This window comes from Budorcas taxicolor, chromosome 1 (assembly GCF_023091745.1).
Source record: "Budorcas taxicolor isolate Tak-1 chromosome 1, Takin1.1, whole genome shotgun sequence".
Taxonomy (NCBI): domain Eukaryota; kingdom Metazoa; phylum Chordata; class Mammalia; order Artiodactyla; family Bovidae; genus Budorcas; species Budorcas taxicolor.
The window spans coordinates 161,403,871-161,422,419 of NC_068910.1; the positions used below are offsets into that span (position 1 = coordinate 161,403,871).

An 18,549-nucleotide genomic window follows, 5' to 3' on the forward strand; every position below is an offset into this window, starting at 1 on the left:
TTTTTAAATCTAGCTTGTACATCTGGAAGTTCTCAGTTCACATACTGCTGAAGCCTGGTTTGAAGAATTTATTTGACCTACTGATCGCTTAATTATGGGTCACCAAATTACCATGGAATTTGAGCTGCCCATTATGAACTGAGTATCATCTTGCCTATCAGGCCGTAAAGCTGAATGTGCATAGCAATATCCTACCCATCAAATGGAGTGGATTATACATGATAGTGAGACAGGCTGGGACTTGGGACCCTTTGCTGCAGTGCTACATTGCTCACACTTGGACACACATCTCCTCAAGCCACAAAACACAAAGAAACTGTGTGGGACTAAAAAACCTGATTGCCACACTTTTGAAGAGCCTGGAGCAATAACAGGGTGTTGGAAGAAAAGTCACACCCTTGCATACAACACCACCTAAGGGATAGGCAAACCACCTAAGCCCTTGACCTCTGAAAATACCCCTGCTGCTGCTGGGGAACAAGCTTGCCCCTGTCACAGGGAGCAAGTAAGCACGGGAATCTGTTGATTATTCTCACTTACCCCTGCTGCAGCAGGGGCCCCAGTATAGCCTTGTCTGACTTTCTTTTCTGGCCTCTAGTCAATTTCTATTGATTGAGGAAGGCCAAGAACCCTGGTCAGTACAACAGGGCTGGACAGGTGTTGAAGCCACAAGTGAGTTACACGAAGTGGGCCGAATTCCATGGTCCCCAGTTCTGCTCCTCTGCCTTCTCTCTCCATCATGTGAGGATACAGTGAGAAGGTGGCTGCCTGCAAACCAGGAAGAGGGACCTCACCAGATACTGAATCTGCTTGCACCTTGACCCTGGACTTCCCAGCCTCCAGGACTGTGGGAAAAAAGTTCATTTAAGCCATCCAGTGCATGGTCTCTGTCATAACAGCCCAAACTAAGACAGAAATAGTAGTTGGCCAATGCTCGATCTAGTGTTCAGACCAGCACTGTCCAATAGAACTTTCTGTAATAATAGAAATGTTTTATATTTGCATGGTACCATACAGTTGCCACTAGCCACATATATCTATTGAGCACTTGATGTGTGACTAGTACAACTAAGGAATCAAAATTTTAATCTATCCCCTCTTTTCATTCCTGGAGACTTTTTTTTTTACCATTTCTCTAGGGATTAATAGAGTTTTCCAATTAGTTTCCAGGTCTCCAGTTTCATTTTCCTCCAAAGCATCCTTGCTAGAGGGATTTTTCTAAAATTATATAGGATGCTAGCACTTCCCCAAAGCAACACTTCCTGGAAACTTTAGAAACTTTCAAGTTCTATTAGCATGACACATAAATCTTTTCTATAGGAAATCACAAAGAGGTAAAACACCTTCCTCTGTTTCATCAGATAAGTGATGGTAAGTTTCTTGAGATAGTCTTGCATCATACTTTGTCTTCTCTAACATTTCACACGGTGGCTTTCTGAATGATGCAGTGAAGAAAACTTGACTTTGGCCATGGAAAGCTTAAGTTAGAACCCCAATTCTGGAACTCCATTCTAGCAGTTACCATAGTCATTTAATCACCTTGACCTCACTATATTTCTGTGATAAATGAAAATGACAATTGTGAAGATCAAATGAGTTTGTGGAAATCCTCTGCCTTCAGTAATAGGCTAGACAAATACTAGTTGTTGTTATAATAAATGTTGGGTTTGAAATGTTTCTAAGAAAGTAGTACTGGGAATTCTCTGGTGGTCTAGTGGTTAGGACTTGGTCCTTTCACTTCTGGGGCCCAGGTTTGATCCCTGGTTGGAGAACTAAGATCCTGCAAGCCACTGGGTGTGGCCAAAAAAAAAAAAAAAAAAGGCAGTACTGGCCTGACTTTATCCAATATGTATTATGACTTTTAAGGCCAATCTGCGTGAGATAACAATATAGATACAGGCCTTGGATATTCAAAGAAAGAAGGATGAAAAGGAACGATTTTGGCACATTTATTCCAAACATTCCTTTGGATTATGCATTTTTCATGTTTAGCTCTGAGACTGCTTTTCTAAAAAATTAAAAACTTTTAATTTATTTGGCTGCACTTGGTCTTAGCTGCAGCATGGGGGATTTTCACTTGTGGTATGCAAACTTAGCTGCTCTACGTGGGATCTAGTTCCCAGACCAGGGATTAAACCTGGACTGCCTGCATTGAGTGCAGACTCTCAGTCCTTGGGCCACCAGGGAAGTCCTTAAGACTGCTTTCTTCAGTTTTGCTTTGATGAATGAAAATTTCAGCGATACCAATAGACGGTCAACTTGTTTCTTGACCACACAGCAGGCAGGATCTTAATTCTGCTGTGATGAGGGACTGAAGCCACACCCCCTGTACTGGAAGTGCAGTCTTAACCACTAGACTGCCAGGGAAGTCCCAACAGTTGATTCTTGGGAATTATACGGCAATGGCATCATCTGCTGCTGCTGCTAAGTCACTTCAGTCGTGTCCGACTCTGTGTGACCCCATAGACAGCAGCCCACGAGGCTCCCCCGCCCCTGGGATTTTCCAGGCAAGAACACTGGAGTGGGTTGCCATTTCCTTCTCCATGCATGAAAGTGAAAAGAGAAAGCGAAGTCGCTCAGTGGTGTCTGACTCTTAGCGACCCCATGGACTGCAGCCTACCAGGCTCCTCCATCCATGGGATTTTCCAGGCCAGGGTACTGGAGTAGGGTGCCATTGCCTTCTCCAGCATCATCTGAGCAAATCAGAAAAGAAAGATGAAGTAGTAATATCTTATTTTTAAGCATCCACAGGGAATTTTCAAAGGGGACTTTCTCAGTGAGTTCTCCTAGGGATAGTAGGAAGGGTTTTGCTTTCAGATAAGAAAATAAGGTAAAGAAACAAGGTTATCATACAGGGAGATGTGGTAAAGGGACAATTTAGCCAACATTGAAAGTGGTCTTTTCCTTCCCCTAGGGATATCCTGATCACAGGATTGTAAGATTGAGCATATTTTCATTAGACCATATTACACTTTGTGTTGAATTTATATCAGTAGTTCATTTCTCAGGTTTTTTTTTTTTTTTTTTTTTTGCCATTGCAGTGCAGCATGTAGAACCCTAGTTCCACCACCACGGATGAAACCTTGGCCTCTTGCATTGGAAGGACCAAGTCTTAAACTTTGGACCACCAGGGAAGTTCCTCATTTCTCACTTTTGAAATGTGACTCCACCATCTTAAAAAGTGCAAAAAGAAGGCATATTAGTGTTCAAAATGCTTTATTTGGTGAAGGGCAGTGAAGACTTATTATTCCTTGAATTTAAATTTCCAAAGCACTTAATGGATCTATGTCAGAACATTTAGATTGTGTGACTCTCTCTGTAAAATCCCGATTAAGACTTTTTGGAAGACAGGGACTTGGTTCACTCATCTTCATATGTTTGTCTCATCCTGCTTCAGATTAGTTGCCACCTGTGTAGAATACAGTAAATTATATTAGCAAACTGGTGACTATTCCTGCTTGTTCTCTCTGCGGTATGCAAATTTGTAATCTCCACTAAGCGCTCAGTAAACTCATGTCAAAGAAGTGGGTGATATTCAAAGGGTAATATGATAATACCTTAACTGTCCAACGAATGGGCCGCCAGAACTCTATCTCTGAGCCCAAGAGAGGGCCTGCTGGTTCTATCCCCAAATTGCCATGTGCCCCAGGTAATAAGCCCTGCAGCTACCATGGCATTTCCTTTTACTCTGAGACCTCAGCATCCAATCCTGGTGTTATTCTCTTCCCTCTCCCTCTTTGCAGTTTGCACAAGCTTTGGTATATTTTAGATATTCATAAAATTTGTCATTTAAATCTAATCAGAACTTTTCATATCTCGGTTAGACACCCCTACCCAGTAGGAAGAAGACCCTAGAGAAAGCGAGGGGGTGCACGTGAGACACTGACACCTAAATTGGCAAAACCTAGTCGCTTCCCCGAGCGAGCAAGCCTTCAGAGAGGAGGAATTGGGAGACGAAGGCGCCACGTGACCTCGGGGGCCCGAGGCTGAGCCGACCCCGCCCCTCCTCCTTTTTCTGCCGCGGCCGCCGCTGTCGCCGCCGCCGGGGGGCGCATGCGCAGCCCATGTTAGTGATGGAGGAGAGAAGATGGCGGAAGCGGAGTGAGTGACTTGCTGGTGACTGATGTCGTAACTGGGGGGCGCGAGGGGGCAGCGACAAGTCCCCCCAAGGGGAAAGCTCAGGGCTCTTTCGCGGGCAGTGCGGGGAAAAGGGGACGCGAGCGCTTCCTTATCGTGGAGGAGCCTGCTTGGCCCTTGTCGGAGGACGGAGCCGAACTGTAAGGGTCCAGTTACCTCCAGGCGGGAGCGCCCCTTCCGCCGTCTGGTCCCGGATCTACGGGGCCCTGTGCGCAGGGTCCCTTCTCGGACCCCTACCGCCGGGGTCTTCCGGAAGATGAGCCCGGGTGGGCCCCTCAGAGGCTGTCATCCCTGCAAGTGGGCCCCGCGGGCAGCGTTGTGACGGCCGCCCGCACCGGGGGCCCGCGGAGGCAGGGTAGGGCTGGGCGGGCACTGCCAGGCCTCCTTCACGCTCGCCTCCTTCCCGCCCCGGCGCCACCCCACTGCGCCTCAGTGGGAGAGCCCGAGACGCGGGGCTGCTCACTCCCTCCCCCGGCGGGCTCGGAGGAGGGTCTCAGCGGCGGGGGCTATGGCGTGTTTGGCGGGGCTGAAAACACCCTTGGTAGGAAAGATCTTTCTTTCCCGCGGGTCTCTGGCTGCAGTGCTGTTGCCGCCCTAGAGGGCCACATTCTTGTGTGGCGGTGTGATGGTATGCTTAGTTAGCGACTCAAACTTAAGTGTTTCCTGGGTAGGCCGCTTGTGCAGCGGAACTGCCGTTTGTGTTTTGCAGGCAATATACAAGGCTAGTCGGTGGAGTTAGCAAAATTGTTCTTTTGTGCCAGGTCTCCAGATGCAGTTTAATGATTTGGCCAGTTCTACCACCGATGTTTAGACTTGTGTCTAGATTTTGGATTCTCTGTGACCATATTTAGTTACTGCTTACTGCAGGGTTTGAGGAGATGGTTGAGCAGAACAGCACTGTACAAGGACCAGAATTAAAGCTGGCTTTTTGCATATCACTGATGCGTGGTTCAGAAGTGTTATGACAGGCAGCAATTTGGTAAAAAGTTTACCACCAGACCTGTATGTTGTTGAATTGTTAACATATGCTGCTGTGAGTTGATGATTGGGAAGGAGTTTGCAAAACTAACAAACTGCTCCCCAACCCTTCCCGCCCCCCCAGTAAAAACCCCAGAGAAGTCTAAAGGTGTGTGAGTCATTTATTAATCAAAAAGGTTAGTAAGAGTTGGCTCCCTACTTTTTTTCCTTTCACGTTTCCTCTTATAAATCGGGCTTTTAAACACATTTGATTCCTCACAGAGCAATCGTACTCTTATGATTATACATATAAATACTGTTTATATATGTGATATAAAAAATTTGTAGGTAAGAGGACACTACGTGGGAATAGTGCATGCGTACACAGTTAGTGCCAAATTCCTTGGTCTTTTCCTGAAGTAGAAAGTGTTACTTTCTTGTCAGTACTTCTCATGTGAGGTGGGTCATATTATGTTTCTTAGAAGAAAAAATAAGAAAGGCAGAGAAAACCAATATATTCTTAAGTTTACTTTTTGTGGTGCATTTCTATCCCTACAACAAATATTATAGTTCTAGTTTCTACAACATTAAAGCACTCAGAATTGACTTACTGTGTTGTTTGAATTTATTAAAATAAAAATTCTGTATTTGTATCACAGCAGTGAAATGAGTTTGTAATGTGGGAGGGAAGATAATCAGAATGGTACAAAACTGCACTCCGTGCATAAGGAAAGTGACATAGTTACGCTGTTTTCAAAATTTGGAGCTGAATTTTGTGAAAGAGATTTTTGTTAGCAAGTGGGGAAATTGTTTTCCACTGCTTCTCTTATTTACCTAGGGTAATCTGCTTATGAGTATTAACTCAGAGCTATTAGATGTGGTAAGGACAGAATTGTAGAATAATTAGAGGGAAAGCAGTTTGAGTTAATAAATTATTTTTTAACTTATTTTCCTAGAGAACGTATTTTTAGATAAAGTACATACGGTAACTAAAAATTGAGTTAATTGACTAAGCTAAACTAAGCTAGCACAAGTCCACAGGCATCCTTTTTTAATGTCTACATAAGAATGATTTTATTTGTAATCAGTATGGTCAAAAGAATATAAAGAAGTATTTTAATACTCTGATATTGCTTAAGTTTTAATTTTCCTAGGTAGTATTCTGTCATCACCTGTTTTGGTTTCAAGACATTCATCTTCCTTCAACAATAAAAAGGTAAACTTTAGGGCAGGCTTTGTCTGAGTTCTGTATCCTGAGTCCTCTGGATTCAAATTTAGTAGATATGAATTGTTAATTATGCTTTATCTTTGTAAATTATTTTTCCCTTTCACCTGTTGATGGTGACTGTGTGCTATCTGTATTTTATGAGGTCCTTAGAAATTTAGACTGTTCTGATATTTCTTGGAATAATTAAATATTCTTTGAACAGTATAACGCTTTTGCCAATACGAATCCTTTGTGCTATCTGCTAGATTTAAGGACCACAGTACAGCTATGGATAGTGAACCAAACCCCGGAACATCTTCCGTGTCGACGACAAACAGCAGCACCACCACCACCACCATCACTACTTCCTCCTCTCGAATGCAGCAGCCTCAGATCTCTGTCTATAGTGGCTCAGACCGACATGCTGTACAGGTATTTCGGTAACCATGGTGGGTAGGCTAAGACTTAGGAGCCATTACTTTTTGCTTAAGCCAGGTAAATGTATTGTTTCATATCCTCAAATGAGTTACATGATAACCCTCTAAATGAGTACAGTTAGAATTGTGAACGTTTGGAACTACCAACAGAGTCATTTAATAATCATTCTATTGGGAGGGCCTACATTTGTCAGCCTGTAGCTTCGAACACAATGTCAGGAAACTTATAATTGGAAGGTCTGTAGGTGCTGCTGCAAGTGGGGAAACTCGACCAAGAGCCCCAACATGAAAATAGCTTTAGGTATTTCTGGATTATTGTGTATTTGAACCCAGAATTTGGACTTAGGATTTATTCAGCTCTATAGATAAGTTAAGAGGTTCATTTTAAACCCAAGAACCCTAAGCAAGAGGATCCATCAGGAGCTATCAGGCAGAGGAGAAAGGGAATATTAGGAAAAGTCTTAGGCTGTTTACTTAGTTGAGAAAATAAAGTTTAGCTGGTTAACCTTTGTAGGGAAGGAGCAAATTAGCAAAGATGGTGGTGGTCAGGCTCTCTCGGCCCATAATCTCTTGCCCCACGTTTTGTAAATACAGTTGTGTAACAGCTGAGATCACTTACAGCACTGCGCATGTGTGTTGCGATGTACCCCCTTGACCACGGGCCACTTTTGTTCTGTAAACCTATATAAGCTCCACCTGGAACGCTGTTGCGGCAGCATTATGGCTATGTCTGCTGGGTCAACCACAAGAGAATACAGCGTGTCTACTGTTAAGCCTGCTGTGCCAGTCAGGAGAGAAGAAACGTGTCTGCAGTTCTTCTGGCTCCTTGCATCTTCTTCCAGCTTCCCCGCTCACTCCTTGCCTACCCTGGCTTCAGCAAACAGTGAGATACAGCAAGGCAGCCTTTATAGTAATGGAGGTTGGGGCAATACGGTATTGCATAGAAAGAGCATGGGCATTGCAGGCTGATGCAGGTTTTGTTTGAATTCCATTTTCTTTACTGTAGCTAGCCTTGAGTGAGAGGCATAATCTCCTTGAGCCTCAGGAAACTATAAAATGAGAATGAGACCACCTGCTTAATTAGTTATGAGGATTAGACGAAGGATCTAGAATTTTGTGGGGCACATTATATACTCAGTAAATGATAGTAGCTAATACATAACTGAATAATTATGTGCTAAGTATTTGATAAATGCTTTACATGGATTATTTCCATTCAACAGATGGAAAAATTGATGTTTTAAATTGGCTAAATAACTTTCCTAAACTCACATACCTAGTTGGTACTCTTGACTTTAGAGTTGTGCCCTTAAATACTGAGTTTTTTTCCCCATTACACCTGTTTTCTTTCTCAAATCTGCATAATTGCACTCCACCCTGAAAAAAACAGACCTGGTTTTGTCATCTCCCTGATCCATTTCTCTAGAGTGCAGATCCCAGTATACTGACTGTCTAGCTGTTATATGGCTTAGTATTCTGAAATTAGTGTGGAGTAGAATCAGGATTGTTGGAAACTCGTCCGTCAGTTCAGTAGAAATTCAGACTGGAACATAGTGTTTTAATGTTTTTCACCTTTCTCTGAGGCAAGGGAAACAGGGAAGAGTATCTAGATCCTTGAACATAAAGATAATGTGATATTTGAAATACCATTTTGTTCTCCTATTTTCTAAGCTGGCTGTGTTAATAAAAAACCAGTTACTGGAGATTTGTAGTTGAAGATAATATCTCACAAACAACACTAACTCTAATTCTTATAAGATTATAGAATTGCTTCCCTTAAAATGTAATCAAATCAATATTTATTGACCTGCCTAAGTAGTTTAATACCTTCCAGCTTCCCCCCCCCCCCACCCCGTGAATCCTTTTCACCTTCCTTGCTCCAGAGGAACAAAATAAGAGCAATGTGCTGTATCTTTAACTTGTTTTAAAGAGTCTCTCATCCATGAGTATGGCACTGAATGGTAATGAAAAATTGTGCTGACAATAGAAAAAATAAGTATATTCAAATAAGTTATTCATTTTTAATTTCAGCTTGATTTTAGAGTTTTGTTATGGAATTAGAGCCACATATACAGATTACCTAACCAAAAAGATATATTGTTGTGATTCTAAAGCACTTAATGCTGGTCTGTACTTCTCTGCAACTAGGGGTCAAAAGCCTATATTGATTTTGTGACAGGAATCTGAAGCAGGTATAGCAGTCTGTTGTTGGCGAATTGTGACATGAATGCAGGAAGGTAAAAAACACAAGGAAACATGCTTTCTTGGAATTTTAATAAAGACATTCATGCCTTTGTGATAAAGGTATCCTGACTCAGAAGCTCAAAGTATAGGATTATGTCTCTTTTTCTTCATTAGCTCTTTGAAAACACTGATTTGATCCTGAGATTTAGGGTGCTGTTTTAGAGTCCCCATGGGCATGACATGACTTTGGGATGTGATTGCAGAGGACTGGTGTAGTCCAGTGTACCATTTGGACAGATAAAGGATTTTTCTCTTTTATTAGAACTCTTTTGACTGTTTCACATTTATCAGTTTATGAAGTTTGGGTTCAGAGTTTTCATTTTACTAATAAATAGTCACAGTAATGAACACTTGTAAGAATTTTTTTTTAATAAGAATAATTTTATTTTGTGTTGAAACAATTGCATCTGACATTTAAAAAACATGAGTGGTTACTTAGTAATTTTCTAAAAGGTTTTACAATTTTCTGTGGTTATTACTATAATGAAGCTAAGTTTTTTCAGACGTTTAGGAAAAAATAACACATGAGAATCAGGTAAAAAATCACTTCTAATCTAGTTACCTATCAGTAGTCTTTTAATGTTTTCCTGAATATTCTTTAAAGTATTTTAATATAAATGGTATCTTACTCTGTACACTATTGAGTGACCTTTTCCCACCTAATGATGTATTTGGAAATGATTTTGTTGATAGTTGTTATCTGCTCTGTTCAATATAGTAACTGCTAGCTGCATGTGGCTATTTTATATTTAAATTAAAATTCAGTAAAATTAAAAACTTAGTTCCTTGGTTGCACTAGTCTCCTTGTAAGTGCTTAGTAGATACTTAGGGTTAGTGGCTACTGTATTGGACAGCACTGATCTGTTATACATTACTGTTTGTAATACATGCAGGATATATATATTCTTTTTATACCCAAATCTCGAATTCTAAGAAGTTTTATCCAAAATGGGTATTCCATTTTATCCAAAATGGGTATTCCAGTTTACATTGTTACTAACAGTGTATGAGCGTATCTGTTTCTCCAGTAGTAGTAGTATTCTTTAAAATGCTTATTCATTGGAAGGTTGAAAAAGTGTCGTGTTTTAATTTGTAAGTTTTGACTACTAATGAGATTGAAGATATTTTCAAATGCTTACTTAGCCCTTTTCCCTTTGGTGAATTGCCTCTATTGGGTAACTTTAATCTGTACAGATTAGTGAATCCTAGTGATGTATAACCAGGAGAGAACTGTTAATAAGTGTGAAGATAGTGAATATTAAAGGAGTGAAATCATGGTTACTTTTACTTTTTAAAATTTCTAATACAGCTTTTCTAATACTTTATGGTTAAGATTATGGTTTGACATTGGTTCAATTGGCTCATCACAGGTAATTCAACAGGCACTGCATCGCCCTCCCAGCTCAGCTGCTCAGTATCTACAGCAGATGTACGCGGCGCAGCAGCAGCACTTGATGCTGCACACAGCGGCTCTCCAGCAGCAGCACTTAAGCAGCTCCCAGCTTCAGAGCCTTGCTGCTGTTCAGGTGAGACTGAAACGAATTAAGAACTTACGAGGCCAAAGTTGACATTACCTGCAGACAGTTACTGAAAATAAAAACACTGGGTATCATTGCAGAGTTTTCAAATGTCCTGTTTTGTTTGTTTTTTTTTTTTAAGAAAATATAATAGGCTGCCAAATAAAAGTTAGTTTAAAAAAATGAATGTTTAATGTGTTACTCTGTTGCTGAGTTTTGTCCCTCTGCTTTTTATCTACATTGCAGAAATGCTATACCAGTCTTATGTGTATAAAATTCTAGGGATGACAGTGAATAGTTACGGTTACGTAAATCTTATTTACATTTTAACCAGAAAAGGTTTTTTAAAATTACATAAGTAATTTACACTCATTAAAAAAAAAAAACAACCAGTATAAAATCGTTCATAAGAGGTAAAGTATAGAGGTGTTCCTTTTCCACACCCACTGGTATTTTCCACTCTTCAGAGGTGGCCACTGTTTAATATGCATCCCTCCAGAAATACTCTGTATAAAAATGTGTATGTGCACTTTTCTAAAATCCAGTCATATGATTCTTAGTGCTATCAGGATGATTTTATGATTAAATGTTTATGTTTTCAAATAGATGTTCATCATTATTGCATTGTTTATTTAAATAAAACTCTAATGTGAGATTTAAATCTCAGCGCCAGCGTAGGATCTCAAGTTGACTGAACCTGAAAAAGGTTTATTTCTGTTAAACACGTCCCAGCTGTTACTTCTTCTCATTAGTGTAATTTTAAATAATATCTTGTTCATGATAGGAAACGGAAACCCAGTGGCATTTGATATAGCTCCAGTTTGTTTTTCATAACATTGGATTGGTAATTTCACTTCAAAGAAGAGATCTATAGAGTAAAACCGACAATGGGTGCAGCTCTTAAAATAAGATGAGCCTTTGGGTCTTCTGTTTTCACCATGCAGTGTTTTCTTTTTTTCTTAATTTGTTTGACCAAAACTTAATCCATGTTGTCTGTAAAATAGATGTTTTGACTTTTATTGTGACTTTTGTAGTGTCCTGGTACAAGAACCTTTAACTTCAGACTTCTTATAGACATAAAGATCTTACTATTTTAGGCAAGCTTGTCCAGTGGAAGACCACCTGCATCCCCCACAGGAAGTGTCACACAACAGTCAAGTATGTCTCAGACATCTGTAAGTGCTCTAATTTTTTTCCTGGTTTTAAAATTTTAGATTATTGCTTTCCAGAAATGAACTGTTAAAATTTACAAAGCTGTTCCTGTTGATCTGTTGAGTTCTGTTTAAGTAACAACTGGCTAGAAACAGGAATGGTAAATTTCCAGAATTTGAAACTAATGTCAAACTTCAGAAAATCTGAGTCATAAAAATGTTTTTGTATTATTTCTTATACATATTTTCCCCTTGATTGTGTTCAGATCTTCTATGATTGTGAATGGTTGCAGTTTTCAGTGTGCATTGAGAGCATGGAATATATAATGCAGGGAGGTTAAGTCATGCATTTACTCTGACAAGTACTAGAGAATGTCATGTCCTTGGTAGACATCTAAGTGTTTCTAGCTTTCTCCGTGCAGTTCACATTTTAGAAATTTTACTTCCCAGCTTACGCTTGCTTGAGTTATCTGGGTCACATTTACAAGTATCCATTCAAAATAGTGTAATTTATTTTGAGAAGAGAATAAAAGGTGATTTGCTATATTGCACATATGTACTGGGAAATTGTGCAAAGTATTCCAGTTAAAAAGAAATTTACAGGTGTGATAATACTTGTTTACCCTTTTATTTTGATGTAATTTCAAATTGCAAGAATAATAAAAATTTCTGTATACTCTCTACTTAGATTCACCAATTTTGGCTCACTGGTTTATCATTCATTCTTTCTGCCTACATATATACAGTTACCTTTTTCTGAACCATTTGTGGATAAGTTGAGACATGTGCCTTTACTCCTGAATACTTTGATATGTATTTCCTAGGAACAAAGTCATTCTTTTATGAAGCCACATGAAACAGGTCAAATTCAGGAAATTTAACATTGATACACTGTTGTTCATATTCATATTTCATCAGTTCTTCCAGGTTTCTCAGCCTCATCCCTATAGACCTTATAATAGACCAGATAAATTCTTTCTTATGGGGATACTGTCCTGTGCTTTGTAGGGTGTTTGATAGCATCCCTAGCTTAGATATCAGTAGGCTGTGCCCTTCTCCTTTCCCCAGTGTGACAACCAAAACTGTCTGCAGGCACTGCCAGATGTTTTCTGAGGGGCCAAATTGCCCCTTGTTGAGAACCATTGAGTTAAACTAATAATGTCCTTCCTAGCTACTTTTTTCTGATCCAGGATGGTAATACTTTGATAACATAGACTCCAGTGGAATATAGTTTATAGATTACTGAGGAATTAAAGTTGAACTTGTGCTGTATCTCTTCAGCTAAGGGTGTGATCTTTACTAAGTACATGTATAATGAGCACATAGTTATTTGTGGGCTATTGATGTGTTTAATTAAAAAATTCCGTTTTAGCATGGAAATATCTTAGAACATGAATAAAATTACTTACAAAATTACTTGTGACTTGAAAATGTTAGACTGAAGAAAATGAAAAATTTAAGTAATGTATTTAGCCCTAAGCAATAATGCTATATAGTTATGGTTATTGATGTCAGATAGTAATCTTTAATTAATATATTGGTAGTTATGGAACATACTGGTAAACTAGTTAAATAATTATAGATAAATTCTTTATGAAGTACTGGAATAGCACTAGGGTATATACATATATATACACACACACTCAGAGATATGTGTTCTGAGGGCTTCCCTGGTAGTGCAGCTTGTAAAGAATCTGCCTGCGATGCAGGAGACCCATGTTCGATTCCTGGGTCAAGATGATTTCCTGGAGAAGGGATAGGCTACCCACTCCAGTATTCTTCGGCTTCCCTGGTTGCTTAGCTAGTAAAGAATCCACCTGCAATGTGGGAGACCTGGGTTCAATCCCTTGGTTGGGAGCATCCCCTGGAGGAGGGCATGGCAACCCACTCCATTATTCTTGCCTGGAGAAACCCCATGGACGAAGGAGCCTGGCAAGCTACAGTCCATGGGGTCACAAAAAGCCAGACACAACTGAGAAACTAAGCATAGCACAGCATGTGTTCTAGATTTTTTTCCCTTCACATTATTAAAAGGTATCCTTTAAAACTATTTTTGTTCCATTACAATTTTGTGTATGTGACTTTTAGAACCATAGTTCTGGTGATAGTGGTTATTTTTTATGAAATTGTTACTACTATGTGTCATAAGTCATTGCCAGAATCTCTGGATAACTGGTGAGAGGAAAAGAAGTAGAGAGAATAGATGCCTAGAAAAACCAGAGAATAATACATTGCATTTGTTTTGTGTTCTGTCCCAGCTGAACAGTAGCTCAAGTGAGTTGACTGGCAGTCCAAATTATGATACCCAGGGTAGCTTAGTAATTTTTAAGAGGGGCAGAGCATAATAGCAGAAATCCCTAGATAGTGATAATAATGAATTGTTTATTGGCAGTCTGCTAGTTTTCAGAATTTTGGTTGTTTTGAGATAGGTGCCTGATAACAATGAACACCAAGAGGGAAGGGTCAATCCTCTCGTAGATAAAAGGAGTTCAAGGTAGGTTGTCAAGTCACCTAACAAATAGGTTCGGATTTAGAGTAGCAGTGAAATGCCAGAGGGGAAATGGAATACTATATTTAAAAAAATGAGGTAAAAAGTCCAGTCTACCACATGGGGAAACTATGTGTGTGGAGAAAACCATTGTTAATTGATTGTATAGTGGGTGCCAGCATCCTTTTCTTTCCTGCAATTAGAACAGAAAAGCTAATTCTATAGTCTTAACCAGTAGTGAGAGTGGTTTGTATGTGTGTTTGATTGATTGGCTCTAAAATTAGTTGGGACTGAGTCTTTAGGTTGGATGTCTTTGTTCTTGTATTAAGTGCAATGTAATTAAAAACTTCTGTGAAAAAAGCATCAACAATGTTAAACAGTAGAATGGTTGAAAATATATTTGCACCATGTATGTCACACAGCTTGTATTTGTGAAATACCAAGGGCTGTATTATATTAGTAAGATAAATAATGTGAATTCACAAGAGACCTCAATTGGTAATTTTCTAAAGATAGACTACTTTTGGCTTTTAAGCACATGAAAATATGTTTACTGGTAATAAAGAAGTGAGTGTAAAAACATCAATGTTTTATTTTCACTTGTCAGATTAGAAAACGGGGGAAAAATTGAGACAATAACTGTTGACAAGTATGGTACACTCATAAACCTATTGGTGGGAATGTAATTGGTACAACTTTTCTAGAAGGTTATTTAGCAGTGTGTATGAAAATTTGAACCACATGCCCTTTCACATAGCAGTCTAATTTTTAGTGAAATAATATCATTGACTAAATATGAGAAATAATGATGACATAGATAATTAGGCAAATATGCATGGTTTGTAATGATAGGAAATTATAAACAATACAAATGTTCTTTAATTGAGGATTAGTTAAATGATAGTTAATTTAAACACTGCGGCTGCTTTAGAATGCTATATATGTATATATAGAGACAGATTTTCATTAGGTATTAAGTGAAAATAAGAACATATAGTATTAGTTCATTTAGCTTATTTAATAGGTTATTCTGTATTTTAGTTCTAAAACTTTCTGTTCTCTTTCTTTTGCTGAGAGTTTATTTTTTATTTGTTTCAAGTTGGGTCATACGTGCTTGTTCAAAGCATTTTTATGACTGCTGCTTTAAAATCTCTGTCAGATAATTAAAATATTTTCCATCTTGGTGTTGGCATCTGTTACCTTTTCCATTCAGCTTGAGGTCTTTCTGGTTTTCAGTACAATGAGTGATTTCTCATTGAAACTTGGACATATTGAGTATTATGAGATTGTGGATCTTACTTAAGTTTTGGCTGGCTTCCAAAGGGGAACATGTGCCACCTCCTCACTGCCATTGGAGGTAGAAGTCCAGGTTCCCCGTTTGGTTTCCAATGACACCTGAGGGATGCTCCCTGTAATTGCTGAGTCAGTGTGGGTTCTGGCTCCTCACTAGGCCTCTACTGATGTTTCTCTGGCTAGGAGGGAAAGGAGTGCCCAGTCATTGCTCCCTATGTGGTCTCCACTGATGCTTTAGGGTTGGGGTGGGTTGTTATTTGTGGTCTGTTATTGCTTGGCTGATATGAAGGTCTTGGCTCTCTACGTGGCCTTCTCTGACACTAACCCATTGGATGGGATTGGGGGTGCCTCATTACAGCCTGGTGAGGGGAGAGGCCTAGGTCTTTGCTAGTGTGGATGTGGCCACAGTGTTTCTGTGGTGTTTGGCAGGAGTAGAGTAATTACTGTCTAAAAGTTTTCTGTGTTGCTAGGCTGTCCCTTTTCTGATCCTCAGCTATAAAGAGCAGCTCATTGGAGCTTTTTCTTTTTTTTTGTCTGTACCCATTCCTGTTTCTGGGTTACTAACTTGTTCAGCTTTCTGTTTGGGTTATATGAGATTTAAAAAAAAATCCAGGGAGCGTGCAACCACGTGGTTGACTGAGTCCTGGAGTCTACTTTTCTCCATCTTTTAGAACTTTCTTATGTTTATTTTCTGTGCAGTGATGGGGTTTTTAGTTATACTTAGGGGTAAAGTATGTGTCTATTCCACTTTCCTGGAAACAGAATTCCTACCCCTTATTTTTTAAAACTTATATCTGTCTGGTTATGTAGGAAGGAAATCTGTAATACACAACAAACTGTTAATCAGTGGTTACCTTTGAGAAAGTAGGTTTGAAAAGTTTCATTTTGTCTTAAAAAAAACATCAGTGCTCTGTTGTTGTCTTAGATAGAGACAATACAAATGTATACATGAAAGTGACATCCCATTTCAGTAGTCCCTTTTTTGCCCTGACAAAGTTTTGTGTGAAGCTTATTACTTACTACTGTGCATTTCTATACATAAATGTAAGTAGATAGGCCTGTGGTTAATTCTGTTTTAGTGTAAGTGAAGTGCCATCATTCTGTCTCTAAGTCTGGGCATTTTCAGCTGGAAAGGATTACGTGGCTGGAAATTGCAATCGTAAGCCTTTAAATGATTCAAGGGCTCTTTGTATCTCATTCCCTTTGTTGTTTTTTGGCCTTAGAATCTACATTAATCCCGGATGTTTTGACTTTAATTCACTGTACTGTTCTAGTAAAAAGGAAAAACCTTATTTTTTTTTTTTATAACTTTCTAGCTCTGATGCCAGAGAGGATGAGCCTTTTTTTTTTGGCTGCACCATGTAGAATCATAATTCTGTGTGACCAGGAAGCATACCCATGGCCCCTGACTTGGGAGCGCAAAGTCTTAACCACTGGACAACCAGGGCATCCCAGGATGAGATTTTGAAGCCCAGTTGGTTTTATGACTTTATTCATTCATAATTCACTCATTTATTCAACAAATATTTATTGAGCATTGAAATACTCCTCTAGTACTGGGACACAGCTGACAAAATCTGTATGGAGCTAGGGATATATCGATAGTAAGTAACCTAGTATGTAATATGTCAGTTGGTGGTAAGCTCTGCAGAGAAAAATAAAGCAATGAAGAGGAATGGGATGAGGGAATTTCCTGTTTAATTAGGGTGGTCAGGGAAAGCATTGCTAATATAAATGGCATGTGAAGGAGGGTGAGGGAGGCAAAGATGCTTAAGAAACAGAAAGGAGTAATTAGCCTCCAATTTAAATAAATGAATTTAAATTAAAAAACAGGAGGGTGGTGTGGCAGGTGTGGAATGAAAGTGGGAGTATGTTTAGAGATAACTTTAGAGAGGAAATTATCTAATCACGAAAAGATTATTAAACCCTTGGGTTTTACTCAGCATGAGTTGGGAAGCTGCTAGAAAGTTATTTTATTTGGGATGTGACATGACCTCATATAGGCTTTAACAGCTACAATGTTGAGTAGGTTCTAGGGGGTCAATGATAGAAGTAGGGAGACTGGTTAAATGGTTCCTGTAATCTGAGAGCGAGATATTGGGGGCTGGACCATGATGGTGACGATAGATGTGGTAAAAAGTGGTTAGCAAAGATTCTGAATATTTGTTCCACCAATATTTTATTATAGAAATTTGGATGTTTGGAAAATAGCTAATATTAGGTGCTGAGGGATTGACTAGAAGATGTGAGGAAAGGTAAACAGTCACGGATAAACTGTAGTATTTTGGCCTGAGTGCCTGGAATGATCTGCCAAAGGTGTTGGAAAAGAAAATCAGGAGTTCGGTTTTAGACATGATGTGTGTTAGATACCCACCCATACATGTTGATAGACACTGGCTGTATGAATTTGGAGTTCATATAGCCAAATGGCTATTGGCAGGACTGATGACAGTCCTTGTACATCTCATTGACATTTCCAGTCAACCAGGGTACCTGGTGACTTTACTACCCATTGTGGAGTATTATGAGCGAGTTTGGTAGAATGGAGGACATGAGGGACCTAGCTTCTAGTCTTAATTTTGTGACTAACTGGTGGCATGACTTAGGGCAAGTGACTAACCTCCTTACACCCCACTTTTCTTTCATGTAAAATTAAGTTGTCTAATTAGATGATTTTTAGTCTTTTCATGCATATGTTCCTGGGGTTAGATCAAGGAGAAGTTTCAGGAGATGAACCTGAATGTGCACTGAATTCTGTCCCTCCCAAATTGGTATGTTGAAGTTTTAAACCCACATGTGACTATATTAGAAACAGGGTCATTAACGAGGTGTGTTAGTTGCTCAGTCGTGTCTGACTCTTTTGCAACCCCGTGGACTATAGCTCGCCAGGCTCCTCTGTCTATGGAATGCTCCAGGCAAGAATACTGGAAGTGAAGTGAAGTCGCTTAGTCGTGTCTGACTCTTTGCGACCCCTTGGACTGTAGCCTGCCAGGCTCCTCTGTCCATGGGATTTTCCAGGCAAGAATACTGGAGTGGGTTGCCATTTCCTTCTCCAGAAGAATACTGGAGTGGATTGCTATTCCCTTCTCCATTTAAGGAGGTGATTAAGGTTAAATGA

General features: G+C 39.5%; 1 protein-coding gene across 1 annotated transcript in view; it reads left to right on the forward strand.

Annotated features, from left to right (window-relative positions):
• Window positions 1-4,081: 4,081 nt before the first annotated feature.
• The window catches only part of PHC3 (polyhomeotic homolog 3), a 70,979-nt gene continuing 56,511 nt past the window's right edge, over window positions 4,082-18,549 (forward strand). Inside the window, exons 1-4 of the mRNA XM_052638373.1 lie at window positions 4,082-4,101; window positions 6,568-6,733; window positions 10,353-10,508; window positions 11,597-11,674. Of these exons, the coding sequence (XP_052494333.1) occupies window positions 4,088-4,101; window positions 6,568-6,733; window positions 10,353-10,508; window positions 11,597-11,674 (414 nt within the window). The 5' untranslated portion in view covers window positions 4,082-4,087. The remainder of the gene's footprint in view (window positions 4,102-6,567; window positions 6,734-10,352; window positions 10,509-11,596; window positions 11,675-18,549) is intronic.